The 17,613-nt window shown below is 39.4% G+C and overlaps 1 protein-coding gene across 1 annotated transcript; it reads left to right on the top strand.

Moving 5' to 3' along the window:
• The first annotated feature begins 12,731 nt into the window (after positions 1-12,731).
• Positions 12,732-15,335, top strand: slitrk5b (SLIT and NTRK-like family, member 5b). The gene has a single exon (XM_026295845.1). The coding sequence runs from the start codon at positions 12,732-12,734 to the stop codon at positions 15,333-15,335; it is 2,604 nt and encodes an 867-aa protein (XP_026151630.1).
• Positions 15,336-17,613: the final 2,278 nt, after the last annotated feature.

The raw sequence follows: 17,613 nt of genomic DNA, 5'->3' as shown, positions 1-17,613 counted from the left end.
GCACAGACTCCACATTAGATTGTGATGCAATACCTCCTGTCCAATCCACTCTCATTTCAATTCTCATCCCCAGCATGTCTGCTACAAGGACGCCCCATCTAACCCAGGGAAGAAAAAAAAAAAACACTGCAGGTTGAATCACTCTGAATATTATAACCTTGGTAATTAGCCACTATCTCTCCAAGGTCACTTGTTTATTGCTGATAAAAAATGTTTTCATGGCATCTATGAAAAGCTTTTCTGACAAAATGAGCATGTCTCTTCAAGCCTTGAACGCTTATCATCAAATGCTGGGCAGGATTTCATGCAATTTGTGAAGGCAAATGTGTTTCTTTTCACTATTCCCCTTCCTGAAAACTCCACATGTGTGGATGAAAATGGCAGCCAAAGTGGAGTTTTCATTCTGGCTTAGATGAGGTGAGGAAGCATTTACATTCCCTTGATCCCTTATTTTTTCTCCCTTTAGTGAGGGATATGAAACGTAACCATCCAGCATGGCATTTAAAACCCACAGTCCTGCAGCTCTGTGAATCTTTCAGCTGACCCAAACAAATCACATCACTGATTAAATCCAAATCAATTGAAATTAATTTACAATTAATTTAATGTATAATTGACCTCAATTAAATTAAATTGGATAGTTTGTCAGACAGGTGGAAATTGTAACAGCCATGGCACAGGGAGCAAACCTGTTACCAGGTTATTTGATTGGTTGACATGCTACCACAGAGCTCTGCTGGATATGCACCAAAGGTATAATAAATGTGAAACTGAACACATTTTGAGCAGCCTTGAACAAATTGAATGTTTATGAGGAGTTTCCGTTGGGGATTTAGTTCTTGCACCAGAGGGTGGAGTGATTGCGTGGGCTCTCGTCATCCTTTTTTTTTTTTTTACTTCAATCCATTATAAAGACTCTTCCGTCATATGTGATCCTTTTTTTCCGTCATCTTGAGAAAGGAGATTAGAGCTGGATCTGAATAGTACTGTGCTTTTTTTTTTTTTCATTTTTCTTTCTATAACCACTTCTCTTTGACTTTGATGGAAACATGTCATGAGGTCAAGAAAATGTGCATCAGAAAGACAAGTGGAGTGATGTAAACATCCAGATTAAAGCAAATGTGGCATAGAAGGAAGTGACTGGTTGGAGCTGACACCTGAATTGAGTGCCGTCTTTAACATATTGCAGGAGCTATGGTGTGTGGGGACAGCAATATCTCCTTTTCAGGGCAGTGTTGTTATTTTCAGGCTGAAATAAATAAAAGGGAGCACTGAAAGACCTCATATGGGAGTTTTACTGTTGACTTCAGTGCAGCATCTGCCAGCAACTTTAAGAACTTTATCTTAAGGCATTTTTGCATAGTGGAGAAGTCTCAACCTTATTCTGCACTAGCTTTTGTTCTATTGGCCTCAGCTCCACAATCCATTTTCTCACGCAGAGTTTCTTTTATAGCGTTTCTGACAAGCTGTAATGTAATAACTGGGGTTTCTCTGTGCAGTGTTTTAAGTAACATTTAGCCTTGTATGTGCAACTAAGGATTTGATCACCATATCTTGTTTTAAAATAAATCAGCAATTATTTTGTTAGCCTTCTGCAAATACTTCTCCCACAAGACTTAGCATTTGATAACCTCCCAAGGCCAAAAGAACTGAAAGGAAGCAGCACAGCAAAGGTACTTGACCGTCAAAGCGGAAGAAAACTAACATAATAACTTTGCATCTTCTGAGAAATGGTGTAGAGCTGAATTATATAGAATTTGAAGCTATGAAACAATTCTCAAAACTTAATAAAGATCTTGCTCACAGTTATAGACAGGATGTGAATAATGTATTTTTTTGTTTCTAACACGCTTTTCATCATTTATTACCATGCAAACAGAATAGCCCTTTTCATCAACTGAACAGACAAATAAAATACCTTCCCCTACATACATTTCACTCACTCCTCCACCCACATCACATCAATCCTCGCTCATACAAGTTGTAATGATTTGAAAATGGTTTTTCATGGTGGTTGCATTTAACTAACTCAACTAACTTCAAGAAACGTGCAAGACTTAAGAATCTGTAATTCGCATACAAAAATTTATGTTCATATGCATTATTTCCATCAGATATTCTACTTCTGTATTGTGATGACCTAGCCCACAGTTTGTACTAGTCCTTGTGGAGAAGAGGAAAAACAAGGAAACAAAGGCGAATAAATTATCTGTGGTTTGAAGCGACTTCTAACTGAATTCTGTTTTATTTATCTGTCATGGTTTGTGTGGGAATTTTAGAGATCAACCCCCCCCACAATCTCAGTCAATTCAGAAGAGGACAGCATCCAGAGGGAAGCGTTTTACATGACTAAAATGCAGCCTCACTGGCAAAAGCAGAGTAACTTATCATCAGGAAATTCATGTGACCATGAAAATCACAACAACAAATACTTGAGGGACGCAGATTCTTTGTCTTCATATTTATAATGTGCAGGAGAATATGTTTTGAGCTGAGTGTTTTGGCACAGCCCTTATATATGTCAAATCTATTCAGTTTGACGGCAGTTAATGGGCCAACATACAGTATCAGTCAGGTTTTGTTTCCAGGACAAGTTTATGTGCTCTGAAAACGATTATGTATGGCTAAAATGACTCATGGTGTCCGGGTCTGTGTGTGTGCGTGTGTGTATATGTGTGTGTGTGTGTGTGTGTGTGTGTGTGTGTGCGCGCGCAACTGCCCTCAATCATTTTTGGCAAAAATAGGCCCCAGCATATACAGCACTGTTACTCAAAAAGTCAAAAAGTTAACAAGAAACATCTCCAGTAAGTGACCTTGGTTTGTCAAAAACAATCTTCGCTGACAAACCTGATATGACATTTTGAGTGTCTCGGGTTATTCTGTGAATGAGAGTTCAATCATCACATCATTAATGGGTTTGGAGTGAGGCCAGTCATTCATGACACTGTGCTTTATAGCTTTGCCAGAAATCTCCGTGCTAAAATGAGAAGGTTGTAGATATTTTCTATGGAGCTATTTCCTGACCAGAGGGGGCCTTTGATTAATGGCTTTTTTTCTGCAAAGCCATTTAAGTAATCCAAAAGAAAAATCTTCTCATGTCTTTGAAACCTTAAAACAAGTAGGTTGATCAGGGCTGGCTGTCCCCTCCTGGTCAATTACTGGGCTAATAAGTATTTATGGTTTTTGTCAAACAAGATGTTTTAAGTCAGTTCCTTCTGCATTACTCCAATAATAGCCATGTGGAAGAATAGGTTCTGGATAACAAATAAATCTAGAGAGGCTATTTTGCATGACTATATTTATTCAGTTGCGGTGGTTCCTTATCCGGCAAAAGCAGTTTACAGCAATATTGATCATGAGCTCTGTTTTATTAGTCGACAAAATCAGCTTTTATCAGCTAAGGATTTCTTTTGCTCAGGTGAGCCCCAGTGTTGACTGATCCTGATTTGTGTGTACTCAAGTTATTGTTTTCTGTTTTTATTTCTTTTGAACTTCATGCCTCCCATCACTCTCCAGACTGTTGTAGGGCTTTATAAAAATTCCCCCCCCCCCCACCCGTCCCCCGAAATCCATCTCAGTAAGTAAATATTACTGCTTCCCTTCAAAGCCTGTTGAGTGCTTCTCTTGACTCACATTGACTGGGCATTGCCTAGGAGACTCAGCCTGTGCTCTACACCACAAGTGTTAACGCCAATTAAACCCCTGGCACCACCCTGTCATTCTCCACATTCTGTGACATATGAGTGATAACACAGGCCCTTACCTTCAGCTCTCATCTGACGCACATTAAATGGCACTAGACCCTTGCATTTCCTGACATTTTGTAGAAATCGATTGCAATTTAATCAGTGTGAGCATGCTGCTATCAGCCACGCTTGCACCAGCTGTGTATTTTTTTTTTTCTTTCTTTCTTGTGTTACCCAGGGTGAGCTCTACATGCAGGTGAAAATATTAAAAAAAAAAAGGATTTACAACAAGTTCAAGCAATATAACATTCTCATTAAATAAACCAAAAAAAAAAAAAAAAAAGCCAAGAACACATCATCAGAGTTGATAATAATAATCGCAGATTCTATGTTCCTGTGAAAGCATATTTCCATTCAATTTGCACACTATTAGATTTATTGTCTATTTTGAACACTCATTACTACCAATCTCCCTCCCAGCCCCTTTCTCTCTTGCCTGTCTGTCTCAATGTGTGTTTCCCTCTCTCTCCTTCTCTTTCCCTCTGGTGGTAAGTGCAATAATTATCCCATTATACTTTGAAGTCTTCGTAAAAATCCAAGGCCCCAAAACAATCCCCAAATATGTGAATACATGGTCCTTTTAAGTATTCGGGGTCCTACGAGGTAGCCCACAGCTGGAATATTCTCTCTTTGAAATTCCAGTGGGTCAAAATAAACCCCAAAAGAACAGTGATTTAAGGAAGAAAAAGCGGAGCATGTAATTTCTAGGAGCTTAAATGATAGACAAACCTTTTCTTTGAGCAAAGGTACACTGAGGCCAAAATTAAACTTCTAAAGATTATCTCTGAACTCACAGAGATGTGTGCCTATTGAATCCTCATAACACCACCATTGCTTACTGAGGGAGATTTTTAAGAGACCGCACAAACACACACAGATGCCTCAAGGTAACCATAAATAAAGTCTATAGAGCTCGGTACTGAGATGAACAGACTGAGCTTTCAGGAGAGTGCTTGGTACCAATTTCCAAATGATTTAATAGGGTGATAATGTGCTAAAATGAAAATTTGTCTCTATTTTAGGAAGAACCTTGAGTTGTATTGCCGGCTGCAGATTCTCCCACATTCACACAGAGCGTAAGCACACACAGACGCAAGTTATTATCCCCTCATCCTTTGAATTTTCAATTAAGTATGCAGTGCAGACTGTCATCTTATACAGTGAATTCAGGCAAAGAGAAGGTACTAGCATATGTTCCTATTTCTATGCATATCCAGATGAACTATTGATTATGAATGGCAGCAAAGAAACCTGAGCTATTAGCTGGAATAACACTTCACAAATATGCACTTTCACCTTAATTGAGTGGAAGCATTAATGCGTCAGTGATGTACAACTATCTGAGTCCTGCCTGCCACTAGGTATTACTCTGGGTTACTGCCTAAGGCTATACAAATATGAGCTGAAAATGAAAGCAACTCCCTAACAGTTTGGACGGTGGATGGTCAGATAAACGTGATAGAAATACTCATGCTGTTTATGTCTGTCAGCCAGTGCTCTTCCCTGCTTTAACTACATCCACATGGGAGCAGGGAGAGAGATGATGGTCAGTTGAATGATCATCGCCGTGGCGGAACAGGGACATAACACCCAAGTACCAGCAACACATGTTGATACATGCATACAAATACAAATGCAGCGGGAACACAACAGGACACGACATGCATGCAAACACACAAACTGTGAGGTAATTATTATGTGCAAACATGAATGACACAGTGTTCTTTCTGTTGTAAAAGGTATTATAATGAGTAAAACTGAAAAAAAACCCAATAAGTTATTTGCTATTTGCAGGGTAAGTTGGATACTATCGTGGCTGCAAATGATCACCAAAAAGATGTGAGCAGAGGCTGTCATTAAAGGCACAATGTGCGTTACCGTGGCAACATCAGAGAGGCTTCCTTTTTTTTTTTTTTTAATGCCGTGGTTGTGAACAATCAGTGTTGCACCCAATCCCCCTGTGAATTAAAGGCACACAGCTAAATAAAGCTCAAGTACTCCGTTGCCACACTTTTTACAATCCACTGTTTGTCTCTTCTCTGTAGGGAATTCTCTAACAACCTGTTTCTGTGGGGAAAAGTAGGCGAAGTATCAACACTCGACAATCAAAGTAGCTCCGTGTTAGCCAGAATTTAATTTTAAAACAATTACTCCAAATGGAAAAAAACAAAACAAAAAAAAAAAAACAGCTGACAAAACTGTCACATTTTGATTGGAACACATGTAGGTGATAGTAATTATTTAACACAATGCTGCTGTGTCTCTGTTCAGTCCTTCACTGACTGAATCGACACAATCACAAAGCTGATATTTTCTTTCTTATTTTGTGATATCACTCGGTGTCCTTCCTCTGGCTTGGTTAAATGGAACTAAGTTCAACTCCCTGCACAGTTACTTTTCCATTATGTTCCACAACGACCTCTTTGACCAAGGTAATTACCTCTGCTCTTGATCCATCGGAGTCAAAGATAAAGCCCACAGAGATCTTTGTGCATTAGATTAGCAGTGTGGTTTTTGCAGTCCGTTGAGAGGCTACACCACAGTTGTTCATCCTACACTAGCATGATGATTTTTGCTTGTTTGTTTGTTCATTAGCATTTGATCTGTCAGCCGAAGAAAAGATGCTTTTATTTTGCAGGAGAGTCTTGTCAGCAGGAGGAACTGAGATAAGGTGAATGTAGCATTTAATTAAGAGGGTGGGAAGCCCTCCTGGCATTTGGGTACATATAGACACCACGCAGCAATTGACCTTAGTGAGCATGTCAAGACTTTATCTTGCTCCCATCAGCCTCAAGCAGCAGTTGTGAAGAGTAGCTGTGCTCTCTGAGAGCCTTTTGATTCCCACAGCCAGAGCTTGTACCATTTTCAAATGGCTGGCTCACGGTGTTTGGTATATTGTTTTTCAGCTAAGTGACATGATGAAATGGTTTTAAGCTTCTTGTCAGAGAATTTCTAATATACCTAAATGTCATTTATGTGTGTTGTGTTTTTTTCCTGCACAACCTTCAAAGTATCTGTGACAGAATAAAATTAAATGCACAGAATTCATAAGTTGAGAGAATATTTCCCCAAGCTAGATATGACAGACTTAAAGGGAAAGCTACTCTAACTTAACTTGACAAAAACTGTCATCCTAAGTTGGTCAAACTACACTTAGTTACCTATTTTTTTCTTGCTTTAAATCTAAAATAATTTTATATTTATGATAGTTGTTACTTTTCCCATACAGTTTCCCAGTATCAGAGGGAAACAAGGTAATGAATACAGGAGATAAATGAATTCATTCCTTTTCTAGGTCAACAGTGACCCCATGAGGTTTAAGATAAAATTACACATTTACACATTATATGGGTAATTATACACAAAAATATATATATAGTGGTTTGTGTCAGATTAACCAAAAGATGATTGCCCAGTGATTTAAAATGTAAAGAAATGTAAAATAATAAGAATGAAAAGTGAAAAGGTAAACTCAATTGTAGAGTTTACGACCTATGTATATATTAAATATAACTAACATTTTATTCTGAAACATTAGAGTGAAGCACTGGCTCGTCTTGATTCTAGTCTGAGACCAAACTGAATCAACTAAAAGCAAGCACTGTCAGTCCATTTACTTCCCACTTTGCTACTGAATTAAAACAGTGCTTGATGCTGTCAGTGCTGTCAATACCCTTTTCATTTTCACCATGACTGTTGGTAGTGATTGTTCGTACAGTATTTCTTGTTGACTCTAGCTTGACATGAGCGATACTATGCACTTAAGGTCCACTGTAACTGTTAACAAGAACACCTGAAAGAATTTTTTTTTTCCTTTTATCAGTTTTCAATTTTACAAACACGTAAGTGCCATTTTATTTGACCCGACCAGAAATGAAAAACAGTCAATTCAGTTATTTTTTCTTATTGCTTGCTCATAAGGGACTTGTTGGGTTTTTTGTTTTTGTAAAGTGCCTTGAGATGATTTGTATTGTGATTTGGCGCTATACAAATAAAATTGAATTGAATTGAATTGAATTGAATTATTGTTCTTCTCTGTTCAATCATGTAGAGAGGCAGCATAGGTTGACTTTTCATTGCAAGTTGCCATGTCCTTGTCATACTGTTTTTGGATAGTATAAATGGATGATGAATCAGTTGCATCTATTATCAAAATGTATTAAAAATTCACATATATTTATGCTTTTGCACTGGAATTCTGACCTGGCCCATGTTACCCCCCATTCTTTAAAAGTTATTTATTTATTTTTTTGTTTGTTTTTGTGGACAGGTAGCAGAGGGTAATTAACTCTGCTCACGCATTATCAGCAGTTAATATTATGGACAGTCTTCTATCTCCTTTTGATTCCTTCACTCTGTACAGCAACTGCTGTAGTTCCTACATTTGACCAACAGGTGGTGCCATAGCAGCTACTTTAAAAGAAACAAAAAATAAAAAACAGGGTCATGGACTAGCAGATGACACAGAATCATTTCCAAGAGTCTAGAACTGTGGGTTATTTTCACTATTTCACCTATTGGAAAGAATGTCACATCATTGTCACTAACATCGTCAACAGACCTGTAAGGCTTAAACAGACATCCTCCGTTTGAGAAATATCAACTGAAGAAAACAGTTTTTAGGTCGACCTAGAAACTGAAAGTCCAGTTGCCTCGACACAACCTCTAGATAACCTCCCCTGGACGACTGAGAATCTTCAGACAACTGAAGAAAACATTTTGAAAAATCTTGAGATGTTGGAAAAAATATATAAGATGCCACAAGGTTGCAAAGACAGACCACACCCTTCTGGTGTTTGAGGGTGCAGTAGTAGCTGTAATAGGAAAAATGTCAGTTGTATAGTTATATAGTTAAAAAAGTCTACTGAAGGTAAAATGGAGTAAGCCCAGAAGCTCAGGGTGCCAGCTTGGTGCCAGCCCCCCAGCTCAGAGGCTGGGGGGCAGATGTGGTAATGCAGTTTGGTGGAGTCATGCTAGGTGGAGAAAATGAAGCTCAATACATACAGTGTGTGAGATAAAGATATAGTAAATAAAATAAAGATGTACAAGAGTGCTCTGAAATAATGTGTTCAGTGGGGAAAAGCATTTGTAAATAAAAGCTTACATTAGCTCAGCAATATCTGATTAATAGAATCTGAACAGCAGCGTTTACATTTGAGCAGATAATCTGGATAATTATAATACTTGATCCTCTTATTAATAGTTAAAACAAATTGCTGTTATGTGTAATTGCATCTTTTGTATAGGAAGTATTATGGTCTGCTGATGATAATAGAGCCTTGTGGCAGCAGAAAACATGCTGTAGTGTAACTTTATTTCTGAAGCTGCCTGCCATAGAAGGGATCCATGTAGAGGGGTGTCATCCTTGATTGCTGATAATGGGGCCATCATCTTTTTCTCCCCCACCTACTTGATGGAGACCAGAGGTCCCCTACCAGGCATGTTCTCAGACTGCCCGCTGTTAAATATCTTGTATCCAGAGATGCTTTTGCAAACTTGCTTACATTCCTTTGCTGCAGTCTACCATCCACAATCTTGTCTAGCACAGTTCCTCTTTTTGTTTTTAGGACCTCTTCTTGTCCATTGAGTGGGGCCTTCAGTTCAGGGGAGACCCAGAAAACTGATAGATATCATGTCGTGCAGTTTTCTCCGCTTGTGACCGTTTCATTTGACTTGCTTTGAACCTGCTTTTCAATAACTTACATGACCATCTCCCCACTGTTGTCATGGGTTCTTTCAATACCACAACAGTCTGAGTGGTCCAGTAAGGTAGAAGTACACATAATGTACTGTAATAATGTCGTTAAAGGGGTATTTTTTCTAGTTTATTCTTTCTACAAACAGAGCGTTGTCTGTTTAGGCTTGAATTGATACTATTACAGTACCAATAGTCTTTGCATAATGCTCTGCCATAATAATCTTAAAAAGGTCTGTGCTGTCGAGTTGTTTGCTGTGTAACATTATTTCTGATGCAGCGAAGGCTTGTGAGAGCCCTGAAAGTAATGTTCCTGCCAGACAATGGCAGAACAGTTCACAGGGATGCTGATTGTTCTTGTATGCTCCAGCTGGACACAGATGACAAAGTGCGGTGCACCATCTGTAAGGAACATATATCAGAAGCACTACCCATCATCCTTTGTGGCATGGCTCCAACTCCATTTGTGTATTTCTGACCTTGGAGCACATAATTGTTAGTCATCATCATTTTCTTCCAGTCATTTGTTATGGTGATTCCTTTTGTGTGCTTGTATGCATGTGGATGCACGCGCATATATGTGTATGTGTGTGAGAGAGAGAATGTGCGTGTGTGTGTGTGTGTGTGTGTGTGTGTGTGTGTGTGTGTGTGTGTGTGTGTGTGTGTGTGTGTGTGTGTGTGTGTGTGTGTGTGTGTGGAGAGTGCCATCTTCTGCTCCCATTTGGTGAAGATTATGTTCAGTGTCATGGAAGACTTGGAGAGATAGTAAATGAGGCTCATATCATGCATCGCTTGTGTGTGCCTGCTCCCTCAGCACATTTTGTGACCATGGGTGAACATGAATTATCATACTACAGAGAGATGCAAACATTTGTGTGAACATAAACAAAATGCAAATACACATAATTCACAAATAATATTGAATTTGTTATGTTTATTATTATAATTATTTAAATTTATGAAATCTCTCTTTTTCTTTTAACAATGTCTGTGTTGACGGTTACTTTTGTGCAATAAGGTGTAAGTCAGCTGCCCAAATTACTTATCATATTTTAGCAAAGATAAATGCTAATATATGCAGAAGTAGTGGTGTAATGATGGGGTTTATCTAACACTGAGGGTGTAGCCCAATATGCAGCACAAACCTCTGAAGGCAGACAAAACAGAAGCACAAATGAATTGCATGCAGACTGAATGCAGCCCTCATACTCTCTAATATGAGCCACAGGCAGTGTCCCTGATGTGCCTGCTCCCCTCCCATGTGAGCGAGTGGAGAGGATGATGGATATAGCTCCACGAGGACACAGCGATATGCAACGATACTTGACATGTTTCCACTTGAATGCCACTGCGTCAGGTTGAGAAGAGCATGACAGGTCTTGTTCTTTACCTTTTGCTTTGCCACTCAACTGAGGTGACATTTCACATGCAACACGTGCCACCAGCTCAGATGCTACAGCCGATAAACTCAAATGAGAGAATTGAATAATTCACTGTAATCATACCTCTGTCAGAACAGCTCGGTTTTTATTAAGACTGGGTGAGAAAGCACTCGGTAAAAGCAGTGAGTCATATGCTGTGTGAGTCATAGTTTACATTTAGTTTAAAACAACAACAGGCAAATGTTGTACCATTTCAAGAATATAATATTTATTATTTTTTTCCCGTTTTCAACTACTTTCCTGGCACTGGGGGGGGTCTATACACATCTTGCCCATGGCAAAGTGTTCTTATATTATGCAGTAGATGATTTGATTATTGAGGGTGTTCTGCACAGGCACTTAAATGCTGTTTTTGATTACTTGAAATAGGATCGTGGGACAGCTTGTTTAAGGGTTTTCCGTAACCTGGACTCTTCCAGAATATTCTGACTGAAGCAGAAACCACTTAAAAGCCACCGAGCCTTAACCTCTGACTTACAGAAGTGATGTTGGCAGAAAGTTTACAGTCTGATCAGTCAGACTCTGGCAGGGATGGCACCTTATGCACTGTGTCTTAATCAACAGTTTTCCCCCTCCTTTTTTTTTTTTTATGTGAGATGCCAGAAATAGCAGCTGGGGTGTAAATCAGATGCCAGTGTGATTTTGAAATAAATATATATATATATATATATATATATAACAGTTCCTGTCAGGTGAAAATAAAGAGTCGGTGACATCAGTGTTTTAGGGACCAAATCTCTCCCTCCCCTGCTACCTGCCATTATTAGATTGACAGATTATGAAAAGCTGATGTAACTTGGCATTCCGGTGGTGAAGGTTTTGTTTTCAGGGTGAAAAACATGATAAGCGGTTTAACAGGCGGTTTGAGCGCAGGCCCGAGCGCAGCCCAGCCCGGTAAATCATTTATATTTTTAGGGCCATCTTTTCTGTAGGTAGGTCAACATCTTTTGGGGAAAGTATCTCGGTATGATGCTCCAGTGAGCTGATTCTTTGTGCATGAAATGACTTGACGTCCTCTCGACCACCGAGTGTGCGCGCGCGTCCGTGCGTGCGTGTGAGCGTCCAGAGAGAGAGAGAGAGAGAGAGAGAGAGAGAGAGAGATAGGAATAAGCAACTTTGTTAGCAGACGTTGCTGCGTGTCCTCCGGCACAGCGTGGTTAAAAGAGAAGCATTTGGCAGTTATGGTTGATCAGCGTTTGTTTCCATCCTCTCCGGTGCATTAGAAGAGACGACGACCGTGCTCGCGTTGAATTAGATCCTGTTTCCTGTTTGGGTTTTTTTTTTTTGACGGATTTAAAAATAAAAGATGCGCTGGAAATTCCTGCCGAGGCTACATTTTCATCAATGTATGTGAGGTATGTATTTCTACCAGGAGTTAGGGCAGAAATGATGCAGGCTGGCTCATGTCTGACAAAGCCTGTACTGTGATGGAGAAATTTGGCTAAACATCCCGTAATTTTTATTGCTTTTAATTTAATTGCATTTTTTTAAATGTCTTAAGCAAATGCAATGTGGCTTCCCTTCACAGTGGATTGTTCTTGGGGCTTAGGTCTCGCTTTGACCTTGCTTTTTGTTATTTACATAGCTAGAAGGAGTTGCTTTCTGTCCAGCTTTGTTTTGAGCCATTTTAAATCAGCAGCCACACAGACAGAAGTTACCTCTGGGTAATAGCAAACGAAGCATTGACTCATGGAGGCTACAGCTTGTTTGTATGGAAGTTGCTTTCATTGCACTCTGCCTGTTTTTTGTTTTGTTTTTTTTTTTACATCACCGTCTGTGTCTTTTATTTCTAGATGACATTGAGGATACCTTAGCAGGACTGTGAGCTCAGCCGTCATTTGCAGGAAAATGCATCTTTGGGTTTCATATGTTTTGTTAAGTGCAACATCAGTGGGCACAGTTCAGATGTTGGGCAGTTATGGAGAGATATGTCAAAGACTGTGTGCCTGCGAAGAGAAAGAGGGGATACTTACAGTGAGCTGTGAAAACAGAGGAATTGGAAGTCTCTCTGACATAAGCCCGGTGCACTTTTCCCTGTACCATCTGCTGCTTACAGGGAATCTGTTGAAAAAGCTGTCTGCCAATGACTTTGTTGAATACAAAGGACTTAGGATTTTACATCTGGGAAATAATGACATATCTGAGGTTGAAGCAGGAGCTTTTAATGGACTTCAGGAATTAAAACGATTACATCTCAACAATAATAAAATCGATGCCTTGAAGGAAGAGTTTTTCTTTGGCCTTGAAAGTCTGGAATATCTACAGATCGATTACAATTATGTCACTCATGTGGCGCCGAACGCCTTCAGCAGACTTCGACATCTGGAGGTCCTGATTCTAAACGATAACTTAATATCTAGTCTGCCTGTGAACATTTTCCAGCATGTACCATTGACTCATTTGGACTTAAGGGGGAATCAGCTCAAAGTGCTTCCCTACTCAGGTCTGCTGGAGCACATGAACAGCGTCGTGGAGTTACAGCTGGAGGAGAATCCGTGGAACTGTTCCTGTGAGCTGATTGCGCTTAAAACATGGCTCGAGAGTATTTCATACACAGCTTTAGTCGGTGATGTTGTTTGCGAGTTTCCTTTTCGGCTTCATGGGAGAGATCTTGATGAGGTTTCAAAACAGGAGTTGTGCCCGAGGAGAGCCATCGCTGAATATGAGATGCCACCCCTGCCTCATCTGAGCACTGATGCATACTACAGGACCACGCCAGCTCTAGTTACAGCCTCCCTCACCTCATCTGGGATCGCACGGTCCTCATCAAGACCCACTAAGGGACCTAGACAGTCAGGCAAATTAAAATCAAGACCCACTGCTCGCATCCCATCTAATAAACCACAGAATTATGGCCAAATTATTTCGTATCAGACCAAATCTCCTGTGCCTTTAGATTGCCCAACTGTCTGCACCTGTAATCTTCAAATTTCAGACCTTGGCCTGAATGTAAATTGCCAGGAGCGAAAGATTGAGCATATCTCTGACTTAAATCCTAAACCTTACAATCCCAAAAAAATTTATCTCACAGGGAATTATATCCCTGTAGTGCGGCGATCAGATTTTAACGAGGCAACTGGTCTAGATTTGCTTCATCTTGGTAACAATCGAATAGCTCGTATACATGACAGAGCATTTGGGGATTTGACACATTTAAGAAGACTTTACCTGAATGGGAATTTGATAGACCACCTTAGAGCTGAGATGTTTTATGGACTGGAAAGTCTACAGTTTTTATATTTAGAATACAATGTTATTAAAGATGTTGCACCTGATACCTTTCAGCATATACCCAAACTTCAGCTCCTTTTTCTGAACAATAACCTCTTGAAAACTTTGCCAGTGGGAACATTTAACGGGCTGACATTAGCCAGACTAAATCTTCGCAACAACCATCTGCGATATCTGCCAGAGAGCGGTGTACTAGATCAGCTTACAGCACTGGTGCAAGTGGATTTGTTTGAGAATCCGTGGGATTGTTCTTGTAGCATACTGGAGTTGAAGATGTGGCTGGAGCAGCTTAGCACAGGCACAGTTGTAAACAACGTCATCTGTGGTTCTCCTAAGAGACTAGCTGGTGAAGACATGAGATACATTAAGACAGCAAATATCTGCCCTAACAACTCTGACATACTTGCCTCTATGATCCCGCCATCAGAAGAATCTATTCCTGGCAGCACGATCACCATAGAAACATCCTTGGACTCTGACACACAGTACAGTGCCATTCCTTTATCTGTGATGATTCTTGCCCTTCTCCTCATGTTCATTGTGTCCGTGTTTGTGGCGGCAGGATTGTTTGTGGCAATGAAAAAGAGACATCAGAAAAGTCAAAACGAGCAGAATAACTCCATGAATGCTTGCATTAGTTCTCTCAACATGGAATATGGCCTTTACAAAAAGGGATCTATTCCCAAAGTGAGAACGTCTGCTGGACATGTATATGAGTATATCCCACCTCCAACAGAATCTGCATGCAGAACTACTGCCCACACCCCAACAGACAGCAAATCAGTGGATGGATTTAGAGACTTTGATGAGTTGAGTGGTAATTTTCTGGGTAACTCAGATGAAGAGGCAGCGAGTAATGTACTAAGCTCAGAATACAGTGCCACTACTCCAGAGCCTCTTAACAAACCCTCCACTCCTCATCAAGATGATCCATGTGGCTACAGAGATGCACTTGAGCCTGACAAGCACACTCGCTACAGCAATACATTACCATGCAGGCATGCAGCGCATTCATCAAGTCAGTATACCTCAGACTTAGATGCAAGGCATCAATACATGCACCCAGAGAGAATACAACAGACAATTCTCTATTGTACAACACCAAGTACTGTTTATGTGGAGCCCAACAGGAGCGAGTACTGGGAACTTAAAGCAAAGCTTCATATTGATCCTGATTACCTTGAGGTTCTTGAAAAACGAACCACATTTACACAGTTTTAAGAGACTTGGCCCCTGGACAGACAGAGTGGGTACATTGGTGCAGAGTATCCATTTCAGTAATGAATTGGACCATATTTTAAAAATGGTATACTTTTTTTTTTTTTCTTCTTCTCACCTTTGCATTGCGATCTACAGTATGTATTACTGGGAATCATGCTTTACAGAATTAAATAATAAAGAGGAACACTACTCATTTTAAACTATCACTTAACACTTTATCCCAGTGGTGTTTTACAGATTGTTTTAAATTTGTAAACATAAGTATTTCAGGGGTCTTATGACTCACCCGATCATAAAATATATCCTGAAGCTGTTTCATTGACAACAGTGTGACACTGAGCTTTTTCTCTCAAATTAGCTGCATTTCAGAAGCGTTAATGAACCATGCACATATGTGCTTATCCCAAAATAAACCAGGTTTTTATTACAGACATATGTATGACTCCCAGTTCCATCTTTTTCAGATTCCAAATGAAATGCATTTGAAACTAAAGTTCATTCTGCAAGTAAATTTATCTGTGACTTGTGTGTAGGTGTAGACAATAGTCACATAGCCTACACATCTGTTAGGAAACTATGCTCCAGTGAAAAATGAAGTCTTTTTTGGAGTTATTTTTGAAGATAGTTGTTCCTCCAGAATGAATAGCTCTGGTTAGGATAAGCCCTGTGATAGACTGGCGATCTGTCCTGAGTGGACCAAGCTTCTCGCCCACTGTCAGCTGGGATTGGCTCCAGCCCACCTGGGACGCTTAACTGGACTAAGTGGTATAGAAAATGGATGGATAGTTTGGATACTATTAAATGCTTGAGATCATAAAAGGAAATTCCAGTTTAATATGTAAAAGCAAATACGCCTGTAAATCTCTTGTGTTTGCAGTAAGACTATAATTAATGCATCCTAAAAATATACTGAGCCATTATCCATACTGTAGGGTAGTCTGTGAGAATCAGTGGTGCTCCCTCAAAGCCTCCCTATATCCAAAACAACTGTGAGGCTGTTGTAACTAAACGATTATAATTACAACTGTATTCAGATATATTGCTTTAATTGTAATGAGTGTCATTTGTGCCATTAACAAAGCACTTCAGAAATCAGCAACTTTGAAACTCAAATATATGCAAACTTTGGAACTCACATGGATACATGAATACACTGTCCTGTTTATATTAAAATATATATCTGAATGCCTCTACAAATGTCTTCCAGCTACAACACATATAAGATTTACAATACAAGAAAAGTCCAATAAAACTCCATAATCCTCTGTTTGAAAACCCAACTCTGTTGGCCTCAGGCCCATGTTTTAAATGATTGCATATTTTTATACACACAAACATTGATGCTTTCTTTTTTTTTCCTTTACAAAAATGCACTATTGACCTCTAAAGGTCAAGAATGATGTCACTTTCTGAAATGCACACTATGGATATGTGCATCTAGCCATAGAAATAAGTTTGAAATCTACATACATAAAGGTAAGACATGTTCAAAATCTTGCACTATATATAGATTATTCTTAGACAATCTGTACAGAATGCCCAGCTTATCCCCTGAGTCACCAACCACACAATCATGAACACAGCATTTAATATTATAATTATCCCATAAATGCTCATTTAAAACTTTAAAAATATATAAATATTCATAGGTAACTTTGTACCACATTTTGGATAATTCATTTTTCTAAAACCTCTTATATTTTTAATTACATGTGTTTTCAGGGGAATACTGAGTGGATTTGTGTGCACTTCATAGCAATGAAAAACACTGTCTCATTACTTGACATTGTTTTTTTCATCTTTTTGGTGAGACAAACGTATGAAATGTGGCAGTTTGACTGAATTAGCAGTCTTTGCTTCTCTGTTTTTAAGGAGGGGTTGATAGGTGCTGTTGCACATTCATAAAGGTCTACAGGAGCTTTAGCTATTAGATTGAAGAGCACAGCAAATGAATGAATAGACTCGTCTTTATGCATAAAAATGCTCTAAAGGAATCTAAGCATATCATCCAGTCAAAATGCAGTCTAACCAATTGCTGGGTCAATAGTGAAAGCCAAGAAATGTGACTTTCCCTGAGAGTTTAATACACAGAGTAAATTCACATCATATGGAGTATTATGCACTGAACCTGTCATCTTAGCTCAGCTAATTAGAGGACATGGTGTGTCTGGACCCCGTCTGCATGCCACCAAGCATTACACTGCAGCATTAGTCATGTTGTTTATCAAGGATACAGTCTTGATTTGTTGCCTTTCACATGTTCAGAGTCATTTTGTGA

Source organism: Mastacembelus armatus, chromosome 21 (assembly GCF_900324485.2).
Source record: "Mastacembelus armatus chromosome 21, fMasArm1.2, whole genome shotgun sequence".
Lineage (NCBI taxonomy): Eukaryota > Metazoa > Chordata > Actinopteri > Synbranchiformes > Mastacembelidae > Mastacembelus > Mastacembelus armatus.
This window is presented reverse-complemented; position numbering and strand designations above follow the sequence as displayed.